This window comes from Argiope bruennichi, chromosome 7 (assembly GCF_947563725.1).
Source record: "Argiope bruennichi chromosome 7, qqArgBrue1.1, whole genome shotgun sequence".
In the NCBI taxonomy this organism is placed as follows: Eukaryota; Metazoa; Arthropoda; class Arachnida; order Araneae; family Araneidae; genus Argiope; species Argiope bruennichi.
In genome coordinates this window covers 81,563,984-81,589,039 of record NC_079157.1, presented here as the reverse complement: position 1 = coordinate 81,589,039, position 25,056 = coordinate 81,563,984, and the positions used below count along the sequence as shown (strand labels likewise).

The window sequence follows — 25,056 nt, the reverse complement described above, 5'->3', positions numbered from 1 at the left end:
TCTTAGGAAATGCTAGACATTTGAAATATTTCAACTAAAAAAAATATTTAGGTACAGCCAAAATGTTTCACAATGAAGCAAAGTTATCGAAATATCTCCTTTTAAAAATGTCACTCAGATAGTTCTTTGCATTTTGCACATTTGCGTTATCGAAACTTCAAAATGCTTCTTTACTTTCTCGTATGCATAGTGTAGAGAAAGTATAGTAATCGTCAAAAAATTCAAACAATATTTTGACTACCATTTTCTCCTCTCGAAAAGAACCTTTTTGAAAAATGTCCGTCTGTCTGTTTATGACAACGGCAACTCAAAAACACTTTGAGCAAGACGACAAGAAATTTGGTATACGGTCTTTATACCAAATTTATAGATTTCTTTTAAATTTTGTGTAAATTCTGCTCAGAGGAAGTTCGTCTGTCCACCTGTTCGAATGCAAGTTAGCACGATGATTACTAAAAGAAGAGAGCAAAATAGATGAGATTCGAGGAAAGATTCAACAACTATAATGTAGATACTTGTCAAATATGAGCAAAATCCAACATTAGGTTAATTGTCTGTCAGTCTATACTTTCAGAAGTAAAAAAACGAGTTAAATTAAAAACGGAATGAATTAAATATATAAAGCAGGTGAGTAATTTTGTGACTTATTTTTAGCTCTGTGCTAAATTTTGATTACAATCGGTTGGTAAAAACATATCTAAACCCGAAATTCCATTTTTGCATAATATTAATGTATGCCAGGTATTAATCGCCAAATTACTCGCCAAGGATGGCACGATAGATTCAGTGAAAACGCTACATTCATGCAATGGTTAATATTTCGTAACTATTGTATGTAAATACAATGTAAGTAGGGATTTCAATACCGGGATACCGAATACCGGTATTTTGAGCCATTTTACAATTTTGTAATACCAGTATTCACAAGTTTAAATACCGGTTTTTCGGTATTTACTAGACATTTTTAAAATTGTCTCCACTATATGTTGAGGGATCGCCAACATAGCAAAATAGTATACGTTTTTGTTTTTATGTCTTCCTAACGGGTGAAATTAATTAGCTAATAAATGGCTTAATTAATTGCTTAAATCTAAATTAGCGAAACATGGATTATCCTTGAAAGAAGATATTATATCCATAACGACTAATGGAGCAACAGTTATGAAAAAAGTTGGAAAGTTGATTGGTGCAAATCAGTAATTGTGCTATGCTCATGGAATTCAATTAGGAGTAATAGATGCATTATACCAAAAAAATAAAGAACAGAAGAATCCAAATACTGTGGATATAGAAACTCCGGATTCCGACATTGAAGAGAGTAAGAATGAGAGTGATATTGACAATGAAGATAATGACCATGTAATTGTGGAAGAATATATTGCTAATGAGGATGAAATATTAACCCATCAAGAATTGCTTCCTATAATTTATAAAGTTCGAAAAATTGTTAAGATATTTAAACTTTTCCCTACAAAAAATGCCATATTACAAAAATATATACTAACTGAAAATAAAACAGAATATATGTTAATAATAGATTCTAAGACACGTTGGAACAGTTTACTCCTAATGATGGAACGATTTTTGAAATTTAGAAATCCAATCAAAAAATCAATAATCGACTTAAACCTGTAAATTAATTTTTCAGACAGTGAATTCGACTTAATATCCAGAACTATATCAACTCTACTTCCAATAAAACTGACTATAGAGGCATTTTGTCGGAGAGATTTTAATTTATTAACAGCTAATGCAACAATACATTTCATGTTGCAATCATAAAAGAACAGCACACATCACTATCTGAAGAAGAAAGGCATACCGAAATAGAAAATGTCTTATGGTATTTACATAATTATAAAGATTTTAAAAATGAAAAAGAAGAAAAGAAAATAATCAATTCAAATCTGATTAAATTTAAAGTAAATTTTCTTACAATTTTTTACCCACAAACCTGTCCGCATTCAGAAGAATTGGGTTCACTTATCGAAGATTATGATGATACTAAATGTCGATAGTGAAAAGGATTGTCTCTTGCACAAAGATTAGAATTAGCGATAAATAAAAAAAATTTAATGAACCAAAATACAATACAGAAATCAGCTATATCCAAAACCATCCGACGAGTAATTGATTTATTTGAAGATGAGGGATTTAGTGGTAAATACTTGGGAAAAGTATATCGCGTATTACTAACAGTATCACCAACTAGCGTAGATACCGAAAGACCGTTTTCGAAAGTTGGTCATTTTTACACAAAATTACTTTCGAGGCTTAATGACAGTACAATTGACGCATTAAGTTTTTTAAGATCACATTTCAAAAATTTGTAATAGTACCACAGACTGAATAGTGATATTTACACTTTTTTTGTGATTTAAATAAATACGATGTTCCATTACTTTTTTTGATTCTTTATATACTGTTATAATTTATAAGTTGCATATTATTTTTTGTGATATTTACACTCTCTTATAAAACTGGTAAATAAAACAAAAAAACACCTTGTTTCCTTTCTTTTTCTAAAATTTCTAATACCGGTATCAAAACCGGTATCCCGATATTAAGATCTCAAAAATACCGAGTAACGGTATTGAAATTTTGGTTCGGTATTGCAATACCTAAATGTAAGATGTCCTTTGGCATGACATGTTTATTAGAGAGTATACGAGAAAGATTTAGGGAGACTTTTCACACTGCTTCCTCTTCTTAATGATACTTTAATGAAATTTGTTCGCTTGGATTTATTCTCCAGCCTGAAAACATGGAGCAGAATTGGCTTTTTGAGTTTATAAAATGACTGCTTCATAGGGACCAATATTGCTTTAATTTTTAATATACCCGAGATATATTTCTAATAGGCCAATTAAAAAGTATAAAAAGATAATTGAATTAACATGTCCTCTTTCAAAATTAATTTATCCCAGTTATTTTCAATTAAGGATGAACGGACAACAAAGACAATCACGTTTATTTTCTAAAGCATTCATTCAGAAAAAGTAATTTATAGAAATAAGAATAAAAAAAACTAGATATGTCCTATTTTCATTATATGTGACATTTTTCATATATGTTTGAATTAAATATTTAGGTCCTTGCACTGAAAATCCATGCAAGAACGGAGGTACCTGCAAAGATACAAAAAGTGGTTACGAGTGTATATGTACTTCCAGTTACACAGGCAAAGATTGTACAACGAGAGGTATGAATAGTACTGTTCTTTTCTCTTTGTAAAGTGGCAATAATTTCATACATCTGAAATGTATTGCTTAGTTCATACACTCGATAAATTATACTAAATGCTAAGAAAAAGCTTTATCAAAACATGTATGTATTTAAATTCAACATGCCGATAAATAATTATATTCTATTATTTATATTTCGAGGCCTTGAAATAAAATAAAAAGAAAAAATGATATTAATTGAGATCGTGAAATAAAAAAAAGAAGTAAATAATATTAATTCTTGCTCATTGGTTGTCTGCCATTATTTCACTCATTTCTTAGGTTTGTACATAAAAGATGTATATATTCGAGCATCAATAATGTTAACATTGTCCATTTAAACAGACAATACAGTAATTCATATCATATATGTCTTTGGAGTTTTAATGTACTCGGAAAGTAAAAATATATGATTTGCATGAATTTTATATATTTTTTAAAATTTCTATATAAAATTGTGTAACTTATAAAATATCAAATAATTCCATTTTTTTTTATGAGAAATGAATTTTTTAATGGTTGTGAAAAAACTAAAATTGATATTCCAGAAAGCTAGAATCAGTGTCTCTAAGCGAAATAAGTGAATTTACAATGTGAGAAATTGAAAATATACATTAGAGATCTAAATACTAACCCTTAGAAAGGGACAGTGTTTATATCTCTAATACAAATTTTCAAATATACATAATAAGAATACAGGGCTATTTTGGGATGGGCCTCGTAATTTTGAACTGAGGTCAGATGACGGGTGAAACACCTGAATGGCACCCACCTTCTTTTCCAAGCTTCCAAGTCACAACAGCAGGAGGATATTTGGCCCCGACGAATTTAACATGCACCAGGCCCTCTTACAGAAGGCTCTCCAATGGAATCGGGTCTCGAACCTGAATTCCTCCTCTTTCGAAACAGAGACATTACCATCGGCCATTACGGCCTTTCTGGGAGTTATAGCAAGGCGTTATAAAACGGCGTCTGGGGGTTATAGATTCTGCGTTCAAATTTTCCTTCAAATGAAAATTTTCCGTTTTAGTTGAAACTTTTCTGCAACAGGACTGAAGATATCTCTTAAGCTTTTTCTTAATACCGCAGCCTCTTGCAAGACAGATTATTTTTTTATTTTATTTTTGTAAATATGGAAAAAAATTATCTACTTTCGTCACGCTCATGTCACACTCTTGGATGGCAATCAGAGTTCTGCTTTTTCATCTTTAATCAACAGTGCCTTAACAATCAGAACGAAATAACATTTAGAATTATCCTCGAATACAGAGTTATATATTTTTGGTAATATCTGAATACTTCCTTTTCATTACTTATGACGCACATTGGATACGACAATCCGAGTTAGCCTTTTTTATCCAATCATTGATGCTTCAAGGGCTACAAATGGTTCTTATCTAATCATTTTTTTATTATTTAATCCGAAATCTGACACATTTACGTGACGGCGTTTGTGAATTTGTTTCCTCTTTTCTTTAAAAGTATAAGCAAATCGTTTTCAGATTTTTAAAGAAAATAGTGTATTTTTCTTGTTAGATCATTGGAAGAGCATGAATTTAATATGTTAATTAAAAATGAAAACTGTTAAAACTAAACATGAATGCCTTTTTCGAATTCTGTGTTATTTTAAAATATAAAAATCTACACGTACATAAATACATATTCCTTAGTTTATTCATGTAAACAATGACATGATATATTGACTGGATTCATTCAATAGTTTTGTACTAAATTGAATTTGAAATACTCCATATTATTTATATTTCTTTTCTATTCAAATTTAGATTATTATTGTATTTAATTTGTATTGTCAATTCGGTTTTGGTTTCATATAGTTTGTTATGCCTTTTCTAGCTACTCCATGCTCGTCCAATCCTTGCAAGAATGGAGGAAAGTGCACAGTTTCAGGAAAGAATTACGCTTGTAATTGTATAAAACCATACAGTGGGCCAACTTGTGAAATAGGTAAGAAAATTTCATTGATTTATGTAGGCGAAAGAGTACTTTAAATAAATTCAGTTTTGAGAAGTCGATGTGTATGTACTTTTATGAATTTTTATTGTAAAAATAAGATTTTACTGCAAATTTACTGTAAAGGTGGGTTTACAATCGGTTTAATGACTTTATGAATTCAATCGGTTTAATGACTTTATGAATTCTGAATCGGTTTAATGACTTTATGAATTCAATCGGTTTAATGACTTTATGAATTCTGAATCGGTTTAATGACTTTATGAATTCTGAATCGGTTTTTTGACTTTATGAATTCAATCGGTTTAATGACTTTATGAATTCTGAATCGGTTTTTTGACTTTATGAATTCAATCGGTTTAATGACTTTATGAATTCTGTTTAATGACTTTTATGAATTTTTATTGTAAAAATAAGATTTTACTGCAAATTTACTGTAAAGGTTTGTTTACAATCGGTTAATTATGAGGTAGCAGCGCATGCGTAGGAAGGCTGAAAAATGCTGTTCGGTCCATGACAAGTAATTTTCCGAACGGGACAACAACATGCCGCAGTATTGTATTTTTTTTTTCCTTCCTGCGCATGCGTTTGTAGAATTTGGCGGGGGGTTTTTTGGACGTGAGAAAATTGATCACTTACCACAGATTAATTCCAACATTTTTATCTCGTTGTTCTTTCTGATATGAAGTTTTTTCCCCCCATTTTATTTGCAATTTTTCTTCATAGTTTCTAAATTTAGGTATGTTGACTTTTTTTTAAAAAAATTACCATATTTTTATTTAAGTGAATGCCCAACATTTTAATACGATATGTAGTGAAGAAGAAAAATTTAGAGACGCCAAAACAGCAATTTATAGTCAAGCATGGAATGCCTGAATCCATCTTATGAAATTGTGGCAACCATAAATCATTCCCTTTCTTATAACTGGCCGCGTGTAATCCACCTAAAAATTAAATTTTGTCAATATATTTTATGAGACAGAAATGTTACATAATAATCTGACCAAAATATAGAAATTTATTCCTTAATTATTATTAATCTTAGTATTTAGAGCAATTCTTTAACCTGATGACTACGCATTTTTAAAACACAATTTCTATAAATTGAAAAGATTTATTTAAATGATATAAGTTTCAATAATTTATTTATACATTGGTTGTATAGATAGCAAAGAACAACATTCCAACAAAGAAGCTAGGAACAACATTCTTTGTTTCGCTATATTGTCTTCATACATACATGATGGATTACTATAATCTTTTTAGAAATTTACAGTAAGTGAGATAATCAAAATTTTGTGCTCGCTATTTTATAAAAAGAAACATACATGAAAAATTTAAATTTTTCTTTAATTTCCTAATTGAAGGAAGGAATTTTCAGGTATATAATGAAAGGAACACAAGCGGAAGTTTGTATTATGCAGGGAAAAATGAATGCTATAGACGGATGAACAGATGTACATAATTTCAAAAATGATTACTTTAAAAAATCAAGGAAATACAGAGAATAGAGTTTCTTCTTTAGCTAAGGTTTCCCGAGGTCATTATATAAATCATATCGGAATGAAATAAAACGGATAAGTATTATATTCCAGTTATTTCGCGTTGACATTGCTTTATTTATTTTACATTTTACGAATGAAGATTAAAATAATGATTAAAGAAAGAATACCTAGAATTTTGCCCTTTGATTTTCTTATTTATGAAAAAGTTTACATGGAAAGAGATACAATTAATTGTTTAAGTCTCGAATTATGATGTCTGCATATTTCGGACCCCCCTTAAGTTCAAAATAACACATTTTTGGATCTATGTCCATCTGTTTGTGAACACGAGAATTCAAAAGCGCTTTGAGTTAAACAAATAAAAATTGTTACTTGGTATTTCCTTCGAGTTTGATCGAATTCCTTCAAAGTTTCGATCAAAATTTGAAGGAAATCCACTGAAAAGGTATTTGTCTCTTTTTTTTCCCGAGTGAATTAGAGCAGATAACTGCGACGCATGCTATAATGATGAATTAAACTTGGTACACAATATTAGTAAATAAATCGTATGTCTGTATCAAATTTACAATCAAATCATTCGCTATGTTGTTTATGATCATTTCCATACATATAGATACTATAACAGAGAAAAAAAACGACCATTAGATAACTGAAATTAGGAATAGGTTCCAAATTCCAAAATTATATATCTGCCAAATTTCAAATTTAGTCGGTAGATGAAAGGTGTCTGAAATTCAAATTCGGTTTCTTTCATTATACTAAAATGCGAAAAGATTACAGTGCAGAAAGATTCTAAAAATAAAAATCTCACGGCCTGGTCCAGAATTCAGAGCTTTTTTTGAGGGAGGGATGGCTCCTTTATTAGAAAGAAAATTTTGAAAAACTAATTTTGTCGTGAAAAATTACTAGGAAATTTGATAAACTAGCCGCCTTTAGTGACTAATTTATTCCCCCAAGTTATTGACTCTTTAGGTTGATACATTATTTAATCTTGAAGTTAAAAATTTCTCTTTACAATTTTATATGTTTAGAACACATGGATTCGATTAAAACAGTTTGCTGCAAATAACAAAGTGTTATATTAATTAAAAATGGAAGCGAACATCTTACTACAGATGGAATGATTGACAAAAGCACGTGCCCGAATGCTTAGACGGAGAGTTTGAATCACATATAAATATTGCTTCAGATTTATTCATTCATTATTTCGATTACGGTCAGAATTAAGATTAATGCATGGGCGCGGAAAGTAAAACAATGTGGAGCGACTTGAAGCCAACTATAATCGGGACAGTTTTTATTGTAATATTAAAAGCTATTTGTTAGTATTTCTGGCATATACCCAGGATTGCAAAATTTTAGGTTTTGGGAGGTTGACAAGATTTTAGCATGCTTCGCTGGAAACCGTACATTAATCTTAATTCTTGCTATGATCCCTTATCTGCCAGCGGCTAAGCCTATTTCTTGATTTCTTTTATATTTGTGTGTGTGTGTGTGTGCTATATGCAGAAAAATCCTCTTAAAATTATTCATATGAAATGTCGTGTTTGATGAAAAGAACTCTACTTTAAGGTCAATGTATATAAACACTAATTAAATAATCGAGCCAAATGGTTGTTGATTAAATAAATAAAAGTACATTCAAAGGTAAAATTAAAATAAATATTTATTGAAATGAATATTGTGAAATGCGGTTTCTTTATATGGTTCTAAGCGACAGCAGTTCTGCATTTAAATTAACGTAATTGGAGATTTTAAATTTTTATAAGTCCCCTCACCCCCAATCCGCGCAAAAATAATGGAACATGCGCAATAGATGGGCAAGGATTCAAGTGTTCCTGCTCGGGACCTTGGAAAGGAAAAACTTGTGAACAAAGTAAGAAAACTGAACCTAAAATAGTAAAATATATATTCTAAACTTCTTTTGTAGAGATTCTTGTAATATTTATATCCCCATTGGTAGGTCATTATTTAACAGAAATTTTACAAATGAAATAAAAAAAATAATGCGCGTTTTGAAGAGTCAAAGAATGGACACGTTTATATATATATATATATATATATATATATATATATATATATATATATATATATATATTCAAAGGGCATTTATAGTAATCTTACTTTTTTACAAATTCTATGGACATAATGTATATTCATCAAAGTAAGCTGGGAGTTAAAATGCTTTTAAAACAGTACGTCGTGAATGAATTTCACAATTTAAACTCATTAAATACTTTACGTTACGTAAATACGTCGATAATTCAGCTACGAAAAATAATTTTTAACACACTATGAAGCTCGAATGCATGTATAAAAAGGCTCTTTCAGTTATAGTTTTTTCATGCCTTGAGAATTTCTGAAATCTGTCAAGTAAATTAAACTCCTTTTTTTTTAAAATGAAACTGACTATTTCAGATAATCTGGAATATCATATCTATATTTAAAAACCGCTAAGTTAAAATATATATGTAGTTTTCGCAGCACAGTATTGATACCCAAATATAAATATAAAAATATTTAAAAAATCAAATGCCTGTTTTTATTTTGGCATAGGTTGTACACCAATTACCCTAAAGGTACTTACTGTTTATTCTCGGATTTGGGAATTCTCCACTTCTTTATGCATGTCTCAGGAAGCGTTATTTTGTCAAAGAAAAGGGGTGAGAGGAAAGGTCAAAAGGGCTATTGACATTTAACAATAGAGTGAATTCAAATTACTCGCCGGATTAGAAAGCGTAATAGATGCTCATCTTTCTGCGTATCATTTCTTAAAGAGGTACAATCGTTGAGAAGTGCTAATCTGGGTTCCTAAAACGAACAATAAATAATTGTTTTGCTAAAGAGTTAGACGTCAGGTCTAATTTTCATGCATCATCGTGGCATCTTACATAAAGATTTTTTAAAGGCTATAAACAACGTTGAAGGTCATGTAAAACAGTTTGAGATGCGACTGTGAGTGGTTATTGAAAAACTTAAAATGCTTTCTGGAAATTATAGCTATTTTACTTAGATAAAATAGCAACAGATAAAATTTATACTTACTTAATATCATGGGATATGTGAAGAAAGGATTCTGAAATATTTTTAATAAAAACACAGAAATAAAAAAAAATGTCATTAAAAATTGAAAGTTTAAGAAATCCAGAGGAAAGAAGATGAAAAAAAAAGTTTTAAATATTTAATATCAAAGCAATAATTTTTGAGCAAACAAATCTTATTTTATTCATTGTTTACCTTTTAATATTCACAAAACATAAGATCAATATATCAATATAAATTCTTGATAAAATATGATTAATTTTTTAATTGTAATAAATTTATATTATCTTTACAAAGATCTTTAATAATTATCAATTCTAAAATGTAGTTATTACGTAAGAAGCTGATGAAATTAAAACACTCCACAAACAAATTCTGATATTACTGAAAATATTGTTCCATCATTATGATATGTTATAATTATCATATTAAAATGAATTGATTAATTAATTTTTTATTAATACCTATTTGGAGAATTTCATTATTAATTAATGTATAATTTTTCTTTGTTAGAATTTCTTTGTTAGCATATTCCATACTGTGATACATCATTCTGCCACAAATTTATTCTGAAAATTATAACTAGAAATATTCTTTATAGCTATATTTTATTAAATGATTTGAATCGTTCTTTGTTCCGAATAAAAAATTTTGAAAATGAATGTTTTTCAATAGCTAATAGCATCGAAGCTAGATTTTTAGTAAGAATCTACATACAAAACAATCTTTCTCTGAAGGTTTATATGATTAAGATCTTCACTCAATTTCTCTTTAAAGTATTTTCGTGTCAGAACTATTTATTTTATTAGCTGCTGAATTTGAAATTCTAACTTAGAATTCAAGCATGTCCCGTTGTCTTACTGAATCTTTAATAATAATTTGGAACATAATTTCTGTCAGGCTGATAACTTCTTATTTTTCGAATCTTTTTTTTTATACCAAAATCCGATCTTTTTTTTTAATACAAAAATCTCATCCCAGAACCGAAATTATCTAAAACATTAAGTCCATGGTTGTTTATAAAAATGTTCAATTATTTAAAATTTTTAAAATTTATGACGTTTTACAGATTAATTAGTTATTACAAATTTACTGATAATTACAATTAATATTTACTCTGTGAAAGTTTCGAATATAACAATTATGGCAGTAAATTACACGGAATTCTCAAAGCGTTAACATAAAATAAAAATTAATAGTAATAATTTTCATTTGACTATCACCTATTTTGAAAACGTGTACGTGAAAATAAACTGCATTATAAAACAAAATAATGTAAAGAAAATCGTATAACTTTCTACAAAAAATTATAATATAAATTATTAAATATGATATAAATTATATATATCTCTTTCTAAGCATGCTTTAAAAATTGAGTATGCAAAGTTGAGTACGCATTGATTGAATAATATTTTGGGACTTCTAATTCTGAATAAAATCAAAATCAATTGTACAAATCAATCCAAGTTATTTCAGAAGATTCAGAAAAAAGCTCTTTTAGATTGTTAAAAAAGTTACATTCTTCGCATGTATTAATTCCTTATATTTTTTTTATTGAAAAGACGTCAGTTAAACTTTTGACGATTTTATAATTTTTTTTTGGTGTGGATTATAATTTCGTCTAGTGCTGCAACTGTAGACCGCATCCCGGTGAATTGGCGCAGAAAGCTTTGTTTTAATTGGTAAAAACAATGCAGAATTACCGGTCTGTTTTAGAGGATGAAATCGATCCTTAAATAAGTTTACTGTTATCATAAACCAGACATTAGTGTAAATAATAACAAAATTGTCTGCAATTCTGATATGATATAAATATGCATGATAATAATAACTTACTTATACATAACAATTATTTTATGAATCAGATTATTAAGTGTAAAATATATTTAGGAAAATATACTTTATATTAAGTCTAAAATATATTTCAGTAATAGAAAATTCTATTATATCAAACGTATCTATCAGAAAAATGTCTAAGGCACTAAATATCAAAATTATATTTAATTTTTTTGAATAAGATTTTGTCAACTTTGTATGTATTTGGAATATTATAAAATTGGGTGTACAGTGAGGGAGCGTAACTTGTGGATATTCCTAGAATATTTTAGAAACACAAGGCACAAGCAATAAAATCATTGCGTATATATATATATATATATATATATATATATATATATATATATATATATATACAAATCAAATATTGCATAATATAACTAAAATAAACTACAAATTACTACCTAAATAACAGACAGTAAATAGCAATGTTAAGCTCGCATTTTGATTGCATTCCAAATATAGACTCATTTCTTGTTTCAGCACCTCATCTAATCTAATCACGTGTTGTCACACGGAATTCTTCAGAAGAAATTGCACATTTTGTTTTCCAATACAGATCGGGCCATTATTCATGTATTTTCCCAAAATCTTGACATTTTTGTCCGACGTCAAATGGCCGCCGAGTTTATCACCGATGTTATTGGCCATTTATTCATCCATTAAGAATTCACAAAGAATCCATATAAGACCCTCTTAATAACGTGGAAAAGAGATGATATTAAAGGTTCACAATATTATGATAAGTTATATGCAGTGTTTGGAGAATAATGTTTATAAAAGGATATACAGTGAACTTTATTCAACCTTAGACTGAAAAAGAAAATTCATTTAAAAATAAGTAAATAACCTAAAATAATTTTATATTCCTTAATTTTAAAATAATGATAACAATTATTTTCATTGTTAATTCCTATTTTTTTATGTTTCTAATTTTGAAGTCAACTTTTGGGGATGCATTACTGATTTCAATTACAATCCTCGATTAATATCTTTTCTTTCAATTATTTATCATCATTATTCACAAAATGTCTATAGTTCAGGAAATGCAATAAGCCCATAGTACGTTATATGCTGAGAACTGATTACAGACATGTGATTGACATTAATAAAATGATTTATTTTCATTCGTGCTCATCAAATTCATGTCAAATCGGGGACACATGTACTGTGAAAGGCACATTTTCAAACGCGCTTACATGTCTCCATTCAATGGAAAAACTGAGAAATAAGTAAAAGCAATTACAATTGTTTGCAGAAACATCTCCGCCATCTTTAATTTATACAAAAACAACTTTAGAATATGCTTTTTTTTGCTAATTTAATTGTATTTAATCGTAATTAAAGTCACTGAAGGATTTTAGGAACATTTCTATACAGTACTTTGAATATTAAGGAAGACATTCTGATTTTTTCCAAGTTCTCAAGTGAAAGTAAACGAAAATTAAAAAGAATTACTTAAATGTTTTAGTAGTACTTTAAAATACAAGAATATGAAAAATTTGAAAAGCAGGACAATTTGTTTTTATTTCAAAAATTTGGGCCTTGTTTGCATGCAGTTTGAGTTTTAATCAAATGTATCAATAATTTCCTTTAATTGATGCTTATTTCTCTGTAGATAATAGAGGTATAAGCACATTTATTAGCTACATTATTGTATTAAATAATATGAAGTTCATGAAGCTTGAATATATTTCTTTTTAGGCCCATGCTCATCAAATCCGTGTCAAAACGGAGGGACGTGTACTGTGGATGGACAAAATTTCAAATGCGCATGCAAATCTCCTTTCAGTGGGAAAACATGTGAAACAGGTAAATAGAATTATGATTTGCCTCTAATTAGTATTTAGAATTTTTGCATCTCTAGTATAAATTGATGATTGACATACATAGATTCATGAAGCTGCAATTTATTTCTTTTTAGGCCCATGTTCATCAAATCCGTGTCAAAACGGAGGGACGTGTACTGTGGACGGACAAAATTTCAAATGCGCATGCAAATCACCTTTCAGTGGGAAAACTTGTGAAACAGGTAAATAGAATTATGATTTGCCTCTAAGCAGTATTTAGAACTTTTGTATCTCTAGTATAAATTGATGATTGGCATACATAGACTCATGAAGTTTGAATTTATTTCTTTTTAGACCCATGCTCATCAAATCCGTGTCAAAACGGAGGGACGTGTACTGTGGATGGACAAAATTTCAAATGCGCATGCAAATCTCCTTTCAGTGGGAAAACCTGTGAAACAGGTAAACAGAATTATGATTTGCCTGAAAATAGTACTTAGAATTTTTGCATCTCTAGTATAACCCTCTCGATTCCAGCGGGGCGGTTTGAGAATTTACCCTATAACATCCACGTGGGGCGGTTTGGGGCGGCTGCTAGCCGTTTTAGGGGAGATGGGTATTAAAAGAGGCTACTCTACTGAACCCTCCAGGAGGTCCTCGTTATCTTCGACAATCGCGGCTTTTTCACAGTAGTTTCCCCTGTGCCTTAGGGCGGTAGGGGTTGAGGAGGAATTAACTAAATAGGTTGTTCGCGTACATTTTGTATTTTGAAAGGGTTTTAGTTTCTATTTTCACGTGTTGTTAGCTCAAAATTGGAAAGATTTTATGGCCACTTATAAAAGAAATTTTCCACTGAAGTTCTCTGGTAACGATAAGGATACCGACACGTTGTTTATTTTTCGGACAAGCATCAGAAGCCCTTTTCAGTAGTAAGACTATTGTAATGATATAAAGACAAATCATTGCATTGTCAATGCGGCCTATTCACATCGCAGTTTTCTCACAAAATGGGTAGCGACACTTGTTACTATGGAAGGAAGTCGTTTTACACTCCAAGCATCTTATTCTTTCATCAAAGGACTTTTGGAAATTCTGAGGCCGTGTACAAACTACCGCTTTTAAAATAGAATTAAAAGACAAAAAAAAAAAAAAGGGAGTATTCTTTATCGCCCTCTTCAAAGAGTGAGATAAGTTATATAAATACTGAGTTCCTTTATAGAATGCCATTCTGAAAATTTCTCTTCAGTTGTGAATTTCTACTCTTTATTTTATGTACTGTGAATCGGGTGTTTGGATTATCAGAGTAATTTTTCTATTGAAACGCTTATCATTTCTTCATTATGAGTAAAAGAAATCGTGAACACACTGAAGAAGAAATTAAAGCAATTTTACTTGATTCTGACGAAAGTGACAGTGATCTATCAGCGAAGATGATGGTTGGCCAAAAAATGATACTTTAGCTGATCTCTCATTTATTCTAAGCAAAGAAGCAGGAGATGAACGAGAGAGATAGAGATGAGGAGTCAAAAAATGTTATATAATGTACATATTATCAAAAATTTGCAAACGATTCCCTCGTGTGGAAATTTAATATGAAGCTTTCGTTCAAAAATTTATCTTGTCTTAACAATACTATAGAAAACTTCACATAACATTTTAAAATCAGAAATTCAGCTTGAAAAATTCAACATGACAGTTCATACTAAAAAAGTAATACTTATGATTAATGTAATTTTAAATGTGTTAAATCTTCATATTTAGTTTATGAAGAATGTAATGTTTTAGAAAAATGTTCAGGCTGAAAACTGAAGGAATGTATTTTCGAAATATATTTAGCTGAGTAATTTTTCCCCCGAATTTTATTTCACAAATGTTTGTATTTCATTATTAAATGAAGTTTTAAAAATATGTTATCTCATCTATCGAAACAATTCGATAGATGAGATATATAACGTTTGACGTAATATATTCCCTTGGTAAGAAAAAAATTTTAATAGTTATATTTTAAAAGATTAGTAAAAATGAGTTGCAAAATAAAGATATTTTTGGAATTTATATTTACCCTACATTCTTTTTCGATTATTTAATGTAAAAGCAAGAATGCGTAAGGTTTTGGGGGAAAAAATGTGAAAACTTCTTTAAAAATTTAATTAAAGTTCTAAAATTTTTCTCTTAGTATCACTATCGAATATACAAAATAATATTTTATATTTAAAAATTCAATAAAGATAATCGTTTATACTAAAAAAAATGCTAAAGACAATAAAAAACAAATCTAGGCTGAGTGTTGAAAGAATATATTATTTTCGAAACATCTTTCAAAAAGAGCAATAACATTTTTTTTATCCAACGATTGTTTTTATTTCGGTATTAAATGAAGATTTAAAACATTATCTTGTTTATCACTGAAAAGCATTGACATCTATACTATGTAAAAAAATGTACTTATTGCATTGATATATGTATAATGTATGTTTTACATTACTATGTAAAAAATTTTTACATGGTAATATATGACATATTATTTAATTTTGGCAACAAAAAAAATGTAAAAGCCTATTGAGAATTAAATGAAACATAAAGATGTTTTTGAAATTGCTAGTAAAGCCAGTTTTTATTTAAATGGTTTGGAAGCCTAACATAAAACTTACAAAAAAAAAACCTATTTTCTAAATTATAGAATAAATTTCAAATTTTTTGTAAAAAAAAAAAATACCCCACCACAAAGATGATGAGCGAAACACTTCACACTAAAAAATATAAATACATTAGAATAAAACTCTTAAGCTGATGGAAAATGAATCTCGTTGTCGAAAACCGCAAGGCAATTATTCAAGGTAGAGCGTCGACAGTTTTATTACTTCAGAGTGCGGGGGGTAACTGCCCCTCACCTAGGAAGTGTCCATGTCTTTCAGAGACACGCTGAAAAAGTCTGGATGTTAAAGGGAGTGCCACTTGAAAAGTGCTTGGATGTTAAAGAGATAAATTGATGATTGACATACATAGATTCATGAAGCTTGAATTTCTTTCTTTTTAGGCCCATGTTCATCAAATCCGTGTCAAAATGGAGGGAAGTGTACTGTGGACGGAGAAAATTTCAAATGCGCATGCAAATCTCCTTTCAGTGGGAAAACCTGTGAAACAGGTAAATAGAATTATGATTTGCCTCTAATTAGTATTTAGAACTTTTGCATCTCTAGTATAAATTGATGATTGGCATACATAGATTCATGAAGCTTGAATTTATTTCTTTTTAGGCCCATGCTCATCAAATCCGTGTCAAAACGGAGGGACGTGTACTGTGGATGTAGAAAATTTCAAATGCGCATGCAAATCACCTTTCAGTGGGAAAACTTGTGAAACAGGTAAATAGAATTATGATTTGCCTCTAATTAGTATTTAGAACTTTTGCATCTCTAGTATAAATTGATGATTGCCATACATAGATTCATGAAGCTTGAATTTATTTCTTTTTAGGCCCATGCTCATCAAATCCGTGTCAAAACGGAGGGACGTGTACTGTGGCTGGACAAAATTTCAAATGCGCATGCAAATCACCTTTCAGTGGGAAAACCTGTGAAACAGGTAAACAGAATTATGATTTGCCAGAAAATAGTATTTAGAACTTTCACATCTCTAGTATAAATTGATGATTGTCATACATAGATTCATGAAGCTTGAATTTCTTTCTTTTTAGGCCCATGCTCATCAAATCCGTGTCAAAACGGAGGGACGTGTAATGTGAATGGACAAAATTTCAAATGCGCATGCAAATCACCTTTCAGTGGGAAAACTTGTGAAACAGGTAAATAGAATTATGATTTGCCTCTAAGTAGTATTTAGAACTTTTGCATCTCTAGTATAAATTGATGATTGGCATACATAGATTCATGAAGTTTGAATTTATTTCTTTTTAGGCCCATGCTCATCAAATCCGTGTCAAAACGGAGGAAAGTGTACTGTGGATGGACAAAATTTCAAATGCGCATGCAAATCTCCTTTCAGTGGGAAAACCTGTGAAACAGGTAAACAGAATTATGATTTGCCTGAAAATAGTACTTAGAATTTTTGCATCTCTAGTATAACCCTCTCGATTCCAGCGGGGCGGTTTGAGAATTTACCCTATAACATCCACGTGGGGCGGTTTGGGGCGGCTGCTAGCCGTTTTAGGGGAGATGGGTATTAAAAGAGGCTACTCTACTGAACCCTCCAGGAGGTCCTCGTTATCTTCGACAATCGCGGCTTTTTCACAGTAGTTTCCCCTGTGCCTTAGGGCGGTAGGGGTTGAGGAGGAATTAACTAAATAGGTTGTTCGCGTACATTTTGTATTTTGAAAGGGTTTTAGTTTCTATTTTCACGTGTTGTTAGCTCAAAATTGGAAAGATTTTATGGCCACTTATAAAAGAAATTTTCCACTGAAGTTCTCTGGTAACGATAAGGATACCGACACGTTGTTTATTTTTCGGACAAGCATCAGAAGCCCTTTTCAGTAGTAAGACTATTGTAATGATATAAAGACAAATCATTGCATTGTCAATGCGGCCTATTCACATCGCAGTTTTCTCACAAAATGGGTAGCGACACTTGTTACTATGGAAGGAAGTCGTTTTACACTCCAAGCATCTTATTCTTTCATCAAAGGACTTTTGGAAATTCTGAGGCCGTGTACAAACTACCGCTTTTAAAATAGAATTAAAAGACAAAAAAAAAAAAAAAGGGAGTATTCTTTATCGCCCTCTTCAAAGAGTGAGATAAGTTATATAAATACTGAGTTCCTTTATAGAATGCCATTCTGAAAATTTCTCTTCAGTTGTGAATTTCTACTCTTTATTTTATGTACTGTGAATCGGGTGTTTGGATTATCAGAGTAATTTTTCTATTGAAACGCTTATCATTTCTTCATTATGAGTAAAAGAAATCGTGAACACACTGAAGAAGAAATTAAAGCAATTTTACTTGATTCTGACGAAAGTGACAGTGATCTATCAGCGAAGATGATGGTTGGCCAAAAAATGATACTTTAGCTGATCTCTCATTTATTCTAAGCAAAGAAGCAGGAGATGAACGAGAGAGATAGAGATGAGGAGTCAAAAAATGTTATATAATGTACATATTATCAAAAATTTGCAAACGATTCCCTCGTGTGGAAATTTAATATGAAGCTTTCGTTCAAAAATTTATCTTGTCTTAACAATACTATAGAAAACTTCACATAACATTTTAAAATCAGAAATTCAGCTTGAAAAATTCAACATGACAGTTCATACTAAAAAAGTAATACTTATGATTAATGTAATTTTAAATGTGTTAAATCTTCATATTTAGTTTATGAAGAATGTAATGTTTTAGAAAAATGTTCAGGCTGAAAACTGAAGGAATGTATTTTCGAAATATATTTAGCTGAGTAATTTTTCCCCCGAATTTTATTTCACAAATGTTTGTATTTCATTATTAAATGAAGTTTTAAAAATATGTTATCTCATCTATCGAAACAATTCGATAGATGAGATATATAACGTTTGACGTAATATATTCCCTTGGTAAGAAAAAAATTTTAATAGTTATATTTTAAAAGATTAGTAAAAATGAGTTGCAAAATAAAGATATTTTTGGAATTTATATTTACCCTACATTCTTTTTCGATTATTTAATGTAAAAGCAAGAATGCGTAAGGTTTTGGGGGAAAAAATGTGAAAACTTCTTTAAAAATTTAATTAAAGTTCTAAAATTTTTCTCTTAGTATCACTATCGAATATACAAAATAATATTTTATATTTAAAAATTCAATAAAGATAATCGTTTATACTAAAAAAAATGCTAAAGACAATAAAAAACAAATCTAGGCTGAGTGTTGAAAGAATATATTATTTTCGAAACATCTTTCAAAAAGAGCAATAACATTTTTTTTATCCAACGATTGTTTTTATTTCGGTATTAAATGAAGATTTAAAACATTATCTTGTTTATCACTGAAAAGCATTGACATCTATACTATGTAAAAAAATGTACTTATTGCATTGATATATGTATAATGTATGTTTTACATTACTATGTAAAAAATTTTTACATGGTAATATATGACATATTATTTAATTTTGGCAACAAAAAAAATGTAAAAGCCTATTGAGAATTAAATGAAACATAAAGATGTTTTTGAAATTGCTAGTAAAGCCAGTTTTTATTTAAATGGTTTGGAAGCCTAACATAAAACTTACAAAAAAAAAACCTATTTTCTAAATTATAGAATAAATTTCAAATTTTTTGTAAAAAAAAAAATACCCCACCACAAAGATGATGAGCGAAACACTTCACACTAAAAAATATAAATACATTAGAATAAAACTCTTAAGCTGATGGAAAATGAATCTCGTTGTCGAAAACCGCAAGGCAATTATTCAAGGTAGAGCGTCGACAGTTTTATTACTTCAGAGTGCGGGGGGTAACTGCCCCTCACCTAGGAAGTGTCCATGTCTTTCAGAGACACGCTGAAAAAGTCTGGATGTTAAAGGGAGTGCCACTTGAAAAGTGCTTGGATGTTAAAGAGATAAATTGATGATTGACATACATAGATTCATGAAGCTTGAATTTCTTTCTTTTTAGGCCCATGTTCATCAAATCCGTGTCAAAATGGAGGGAAGTGTACTGTGGACGGAGAAAATTTCAAATGCGCATGCAAATCTCCTTTCAGTGGGAAAACCTGTGAAACAGGTAAATAGAATTATGATTTGCCTCTAATTAGTATTTAGAACTTTTGCATCTCTAGTATAAATTGATGATTGGCATACATAGATTCATGAAGCTTGAATTTATTTCTTTTTAGGCCCATGCTCATCAAATCCGTGTCAAAACGGAGGGACGTGTACTGTGGATGTAGAAAATTTCAAATGCGCATGCAAATCACCTTTCAGTGGGAAAACTTGTGAAACAGGTAAATAGAATTATGATTTGCCTCTAATTAGTATTTAGAACTTTTGCATCTCTAGTATAAATTGATGATTGCCATACATAGATTCATGAAGCTTGAATTTATTTCTTTTTAGGCCCATGCTCATCAAATCCGTGTCAAAACGGAGGGACGTGTACTGTGGCTGGACAAAATTTCAAATGCGCATGCAAATCACCTTTCAGTGGGAAAACCTGTGAAACAGGTAAACAGAATTATGATTTGCCAGAAAATAGTATTTAGAACTTTCACATCTCTAGTATAAATTGATGATTGTCATACATAGATTCATGAAGCTTGAATTTCTTTCTTTTTAGGCCCATGCTCATCAAATCCGTGTCAAAACGGAGGGACGTGTAATGTGAATGGACAAAATTTCAAATGCGCATGCAAATCACCTTTCAGTGGGAAAACTTGTGAAACAGGTAAATAGAATTATGATTTGCCTCTAAGTAGTATTTAGAACTTTTGCATCTCTAGTATAAATTGATGATTGGCATACATAGATTCATGAAGTTTGAATTTATTTCTTTTTAGGCCCATGCTCATCAAATCCGTGTCAAAACGGAGGAAAGTGTACTGTGGATGGACAAAATTTCAAATGCGCATGCAAACCTCCTTTCAGTGGGAAAACCTGTGAAACAGGTAAACAGAATTATGATTTGGTTGGAAGTAGTATTTAGAATGTTTACATTTCTAGTATAAATTTCCAGATTTTTTTTTAAAATTTTAACGACATATATTGTCAAAATTGGTTTCAAAATAGTCAAAATGTATTTATATTTTCCCCGAATGAAGTGTACTCTAATATAATTTCTAATTTGAAAACATTCATTCGAAGTTTATATGATGTCTTCAAAGTGAACAGATTTACTATCATTTTATAAGATTTAAGATGGATGTGAATTGAAATTTGTACATTACAATGCAAAGTTTATGTTTTTGTTTTGAAATTTGCAACAGTAAAAAATATTCATCCTTTTATATAAGTCGTGACTGTCAAGAAAAATGTGAATTTTAATAAAAGGCAAAAAAAAAAAATTGTGAACAACAATGTGAATTTTTTTGGCAACAAAATGAATGTGTCTTTTCTTACTTTTGCTTTCGTAGATTTAGACGTAAATATTCATATTTTAGATATTAAAAATAAAACAAGGAACTGAAATATCCCTGCAATGCAATTTATGTTAGTTAAGCTGTCTACACTGTTTGACAAATAAAATAACTGTATTTATATTGGCAATTAAAGCCAAATGATCCTGTCCTAGCAAGTAAAATTTCGTATCGTTGCAAAATAGAAAAAGGGTACATATTTTTTTGTACTTCTTCAAAGCCTGGATTGCTAGGAAGATGACTGGAATCTCTAAAACTTTCATTGACGATGGTTGTTTAAAAGAAATCCAACCCCTTTTTTCAGTCATAGCATTTATTCAAACAACGGTTTAATTACTTACTTCTGCTTCACTTGGATTGCTCAAGCATGAAAACATAGATTTTAGTATCAGTTTTTTCACCCTCATCTCTATAAGATTAAATGTTAGAAACTTATAGATTATTATATACAATAGAATAATATTAAATTTTATAATTAACATTCAGCTGATTAATTAAATTAAATTTTGATACTATGCTACTGGTGCCATATAATGGTTCTTATAAGAAATATTGATTCTACATAAATATCCATAAATTAACTCTTTCTTTTCCTGATAATGCAAGTTCAGGAAAAGAAGGAGTCAGAAATAAACAAATGGGACTTATTTGTAAATCCTATTTATTAAACAAATGGTAAAGAGCAAAAAAGATGCTATATGTTTGATATCATTAATAAAAATTGCGATTTTTTTCCTCCCTAGAGCAAATTAAAAAAAACTATTTACAAAAACTAATATTACATGATTGGCATGATGGTTAATACATAGTATGTCTCCCAGACAATGCAATATATGCCGTACAAATTCCTAGGCATTCTGAGTATCAAATTTTCGATCTGATCTTGGGGAATATTACATCACTCATCAAGCAATGCTTTCCGAAGTTTCGGTAGACATGTTGGATATGGTTGAAGGGCTGCAACTCGTCGGCCAAGCATGTCCCACTCATGCTCTACTGGATTCAAGTCCGGTGAGAATGCTAGCCAGTACATACGGGTGATATCCTCCGATCGAAGGCATTCGTTTATGATGTTTGTAGAGTGAGAACGGGCGTTGTCATCCATAAACACGAATTCTGCGTCCATGGCACTCCGAAACATACGTACATGTTGTTCCAGAATGAAGTTCCGATAGATCTGGCCTGTCATGGTTCCAATTTGAACATGCAGGTCATTTCTGGAAACCAGAATAATTCCTCCCCAAACGAGCCATCCTGCGCCACCGTAATGGTGTCGTTTAGTAATGTTTTCTTGGTGCTAACGGGTACCTGGCGCTCTCCATATGAAAATCCGGCAAGATACACCTGGACTCGTCGAAAAATATCCCACAAGCCCACTGTTGCGGTGTCCGCAATGCATGCTCTCTACTCCAGGCTAATAGAGGCGACAGTGATTTGCAGTAACTGGAACACATCTGACAGGCCTACGAGCATATAGACCAATCTGTTCTAAGCGTCTGTACACGTTCTGCCTTGAAACTGTTGTGTCAGTGGCTGAAGAGAGCTGACGAGACAGGTCTGATGCTGTGCTCCGTCTGTTTCTTTTGGGAGTAACTACCAAATACCGGTCCTCATTCGGCGTTGTAACTCGAAGGCGACCTGTGCTGTAACGTCTACTCACATTACCATCATCTTGGAATCGTTGCCAAAGCTTGGAGATGACACTCTGGGCGATTCCAAGTTCCTAGGATACTTTAGGCTGGGTACGTCCATATTCCGGACGGCGATAATTCCACCACGTAAAAAATCATCCAAATGCGTCTTTTGTGTCTGCACTAAAAGGCAGACGCAAAGGAGCTTTGGCGCTTGCGAACAATTTTACTTCTTTGCTTGAATTCCTTATACTTCACTCTCTTATACTCTCGTCATTATGACGTACTATCGGTGTCACCTGGTGGCTTCTTGCAATCTGCATATGAATTTTGAAGATGTGTATAGTCATTTTACTGGTGATATATGTAATTTAGAGTTCGATTTCCGCTTGACTTTGAATTATCCTTTATTTATGAACATGAGTGTATAATACTTCTGAAAATAATTATAAATCAAATATTAAAAGAACAAAAAAAAGCCATTTATTTTAAAGCATGCTTTACATGTACCATGCATGTCAAAACAATTGTGCATGTTAAGTAGAAAGACAACGTTTTAAATGTCAATGCAATCCGACATTCAAAGGAAGAAATTGTAAAACTGGTGTGAACAAAAAAGACTTAGTGCAAAACATTTATTGAAATTACTTTCATATTTATATTTATTGTATGCCTCCCCTGTGTTCAATAGGACCATGTTCATCAAATCCATGTCAGAACAATGGAAAGTGTGAAGTAGAAAAAATGAGTTTCAAATGTGTTTGCTCTTCTCCGTTTTCTGGAAAGTTATGTGAAACTGGTAAGAATATGTTTTTTTTCTTAATATTTAGGTATAATTTATATGATTTCGAAATATTAAATCTAAGAACAAACAAATTTAAGCCATTAAATGCACTGCATGTTTAAAATAGTCCTCAATTTTATTCAGATTTTTCTAGAATTGTTTTATATGATAGTTCCGTAGTAAACTAATTATTGTTATGGATAAAATACTTTTATCTCATTTTGGAAATTCATTATCTGTTTAGGAACTAGCTTTAAAACTTTTGGCAAAAAAAGTAAGGTATTTTTCAAATCTTTATAATACTCACCAAATGTTTTTTTTTATTTTGACCACTGGCTGGGTAATTATAAGGCCAATTTTTCGAGAACATGATATTGAACTATTTTAACTTAATTAATATTATTTAAAAAGTATTTTAAAATATTTTAGTTGAGCACATTTTTGTTTACTTAATTCCTTAATTTCAGATAATTGTGCAATATTATTTATTTTCAAAAAACAGTAGCACGGAAATATTTAGTTTATAATATTATATCAGAAACTATTGCTTAAGATAAATACCTTTACAAAGTGGGATAAGTTGCTTAAAACTTATATAGATTTTCATAACCTGGTGCGATAACTTTTTACATGGGTGTTTCTTTACATCTAGATTTCAATACGGCAGACCTCTTAGAGGATGCAGGAAGAGAATTTACGATATAATTAAGCTGTTTCTCGGTTTACCAAAATATACAATAATGGAACTGTTGACTGAATAACGGATCCACTGCTAGTGATGGGACATACCTCCTCGTGAAGGCTTTTTGCATTTAATGCTCATAATATCATTTGCTTGTGTAGATTTTTTATTATTGTAATTTTATAAAGGCAGATAAAAGCATTCTATTTTTTCAGAATGCGGTTTACTTTTAACTTCTATGATGCTTACTTTTAAAATCTTCTCAAATGGGTCTGCGTAATGGTTCTGATGTATATTGATATTCTCATGCAATATATATATATATATATATATATATTAGTCCATATATTAGTCCATCAATATTAGTTAGTGTGATGATTTCTTGAAATATTATGCTGAAATGTCAATTCAGTAGTTTATCATAAAAATTACAGTCTCCTAATAGAATAATTCTCTTGGACTTTAGTAAGTTTAGTAAATGTATTAATTTTTTCTTCAATGGCCAAATAAGCAATAAAAAGGAGAAAAACTGAAT

General features: G+C 30.4%; 1 protein-coding gene across 1 annotated transcript in view; it reads left to right on the top strand.

Moving 5' to 3' along the window:
* LOC129975623 (neurogenic locus notch homolog protein 1-like) overlaps window positions 1-25,056 on the top strand; it is a 63,980-nt gene that overhangs the window by 11,649 nt on the left and 27,275 nt on the right. The window contains exons 4-19 of the mRNA XM_056088703.1: window positions 3,092-3,202; window positions 5,079-5,189; window positions 13,283-13,390; window positions 13,503-13,610; window positions 13,723-13,830; window positions 16,406-16,513; window positions 16,626-16,733; window positions 16,846-16,953; window positions 17,066-17,173; window positions 17,286-17,393; window positions 19,969-20,076; window positions 20,189-20,296; window positions 20,409-20,516; window positions 20,629-20,736; window positions 20,849-20,956; window positions 23,747-23,854. Of these exons, the coding sequence (XP_055944678.1) occupies window positions 3,092-3,202; window positions 5,079-5,189; window positions 13,283-13,390; window positions 13,503-13,610; window positions 13,723-13,830; window positions 16,406-16,513; window positions 16,626-16,733; window positions 16,846-16,953; window positions 17,066-17,173; window positions 17,286-17,393; window positions 19,969-20,076; window positions 20,189-20,296; window positions 20,409-20,516; window positions 20,629-20,736; window positions 20,849-20,956; window positions 23,747-23,854 (1,734 nt within the window). The remainder of the gene's footprint in view (window positions 1-3,091; window positions 3,203-5,078; window positions 5,190-13,282; window positions 13,391-13,502; window positions 13,611-13,722; window positions 13,831-16,405; window positions 16,514-16,625; window positions 16,734-16,845; window positions 16,954-17,065; window positions 17,174-17,285; window positions 17,394-19,968; window positions 20,077-20,188; window positions 20,297-20,408; window positions 20,517-20,628; window positions 20,737-20,848; window positions 20,957-23,746; window positions 23,855-25,056) is intronic.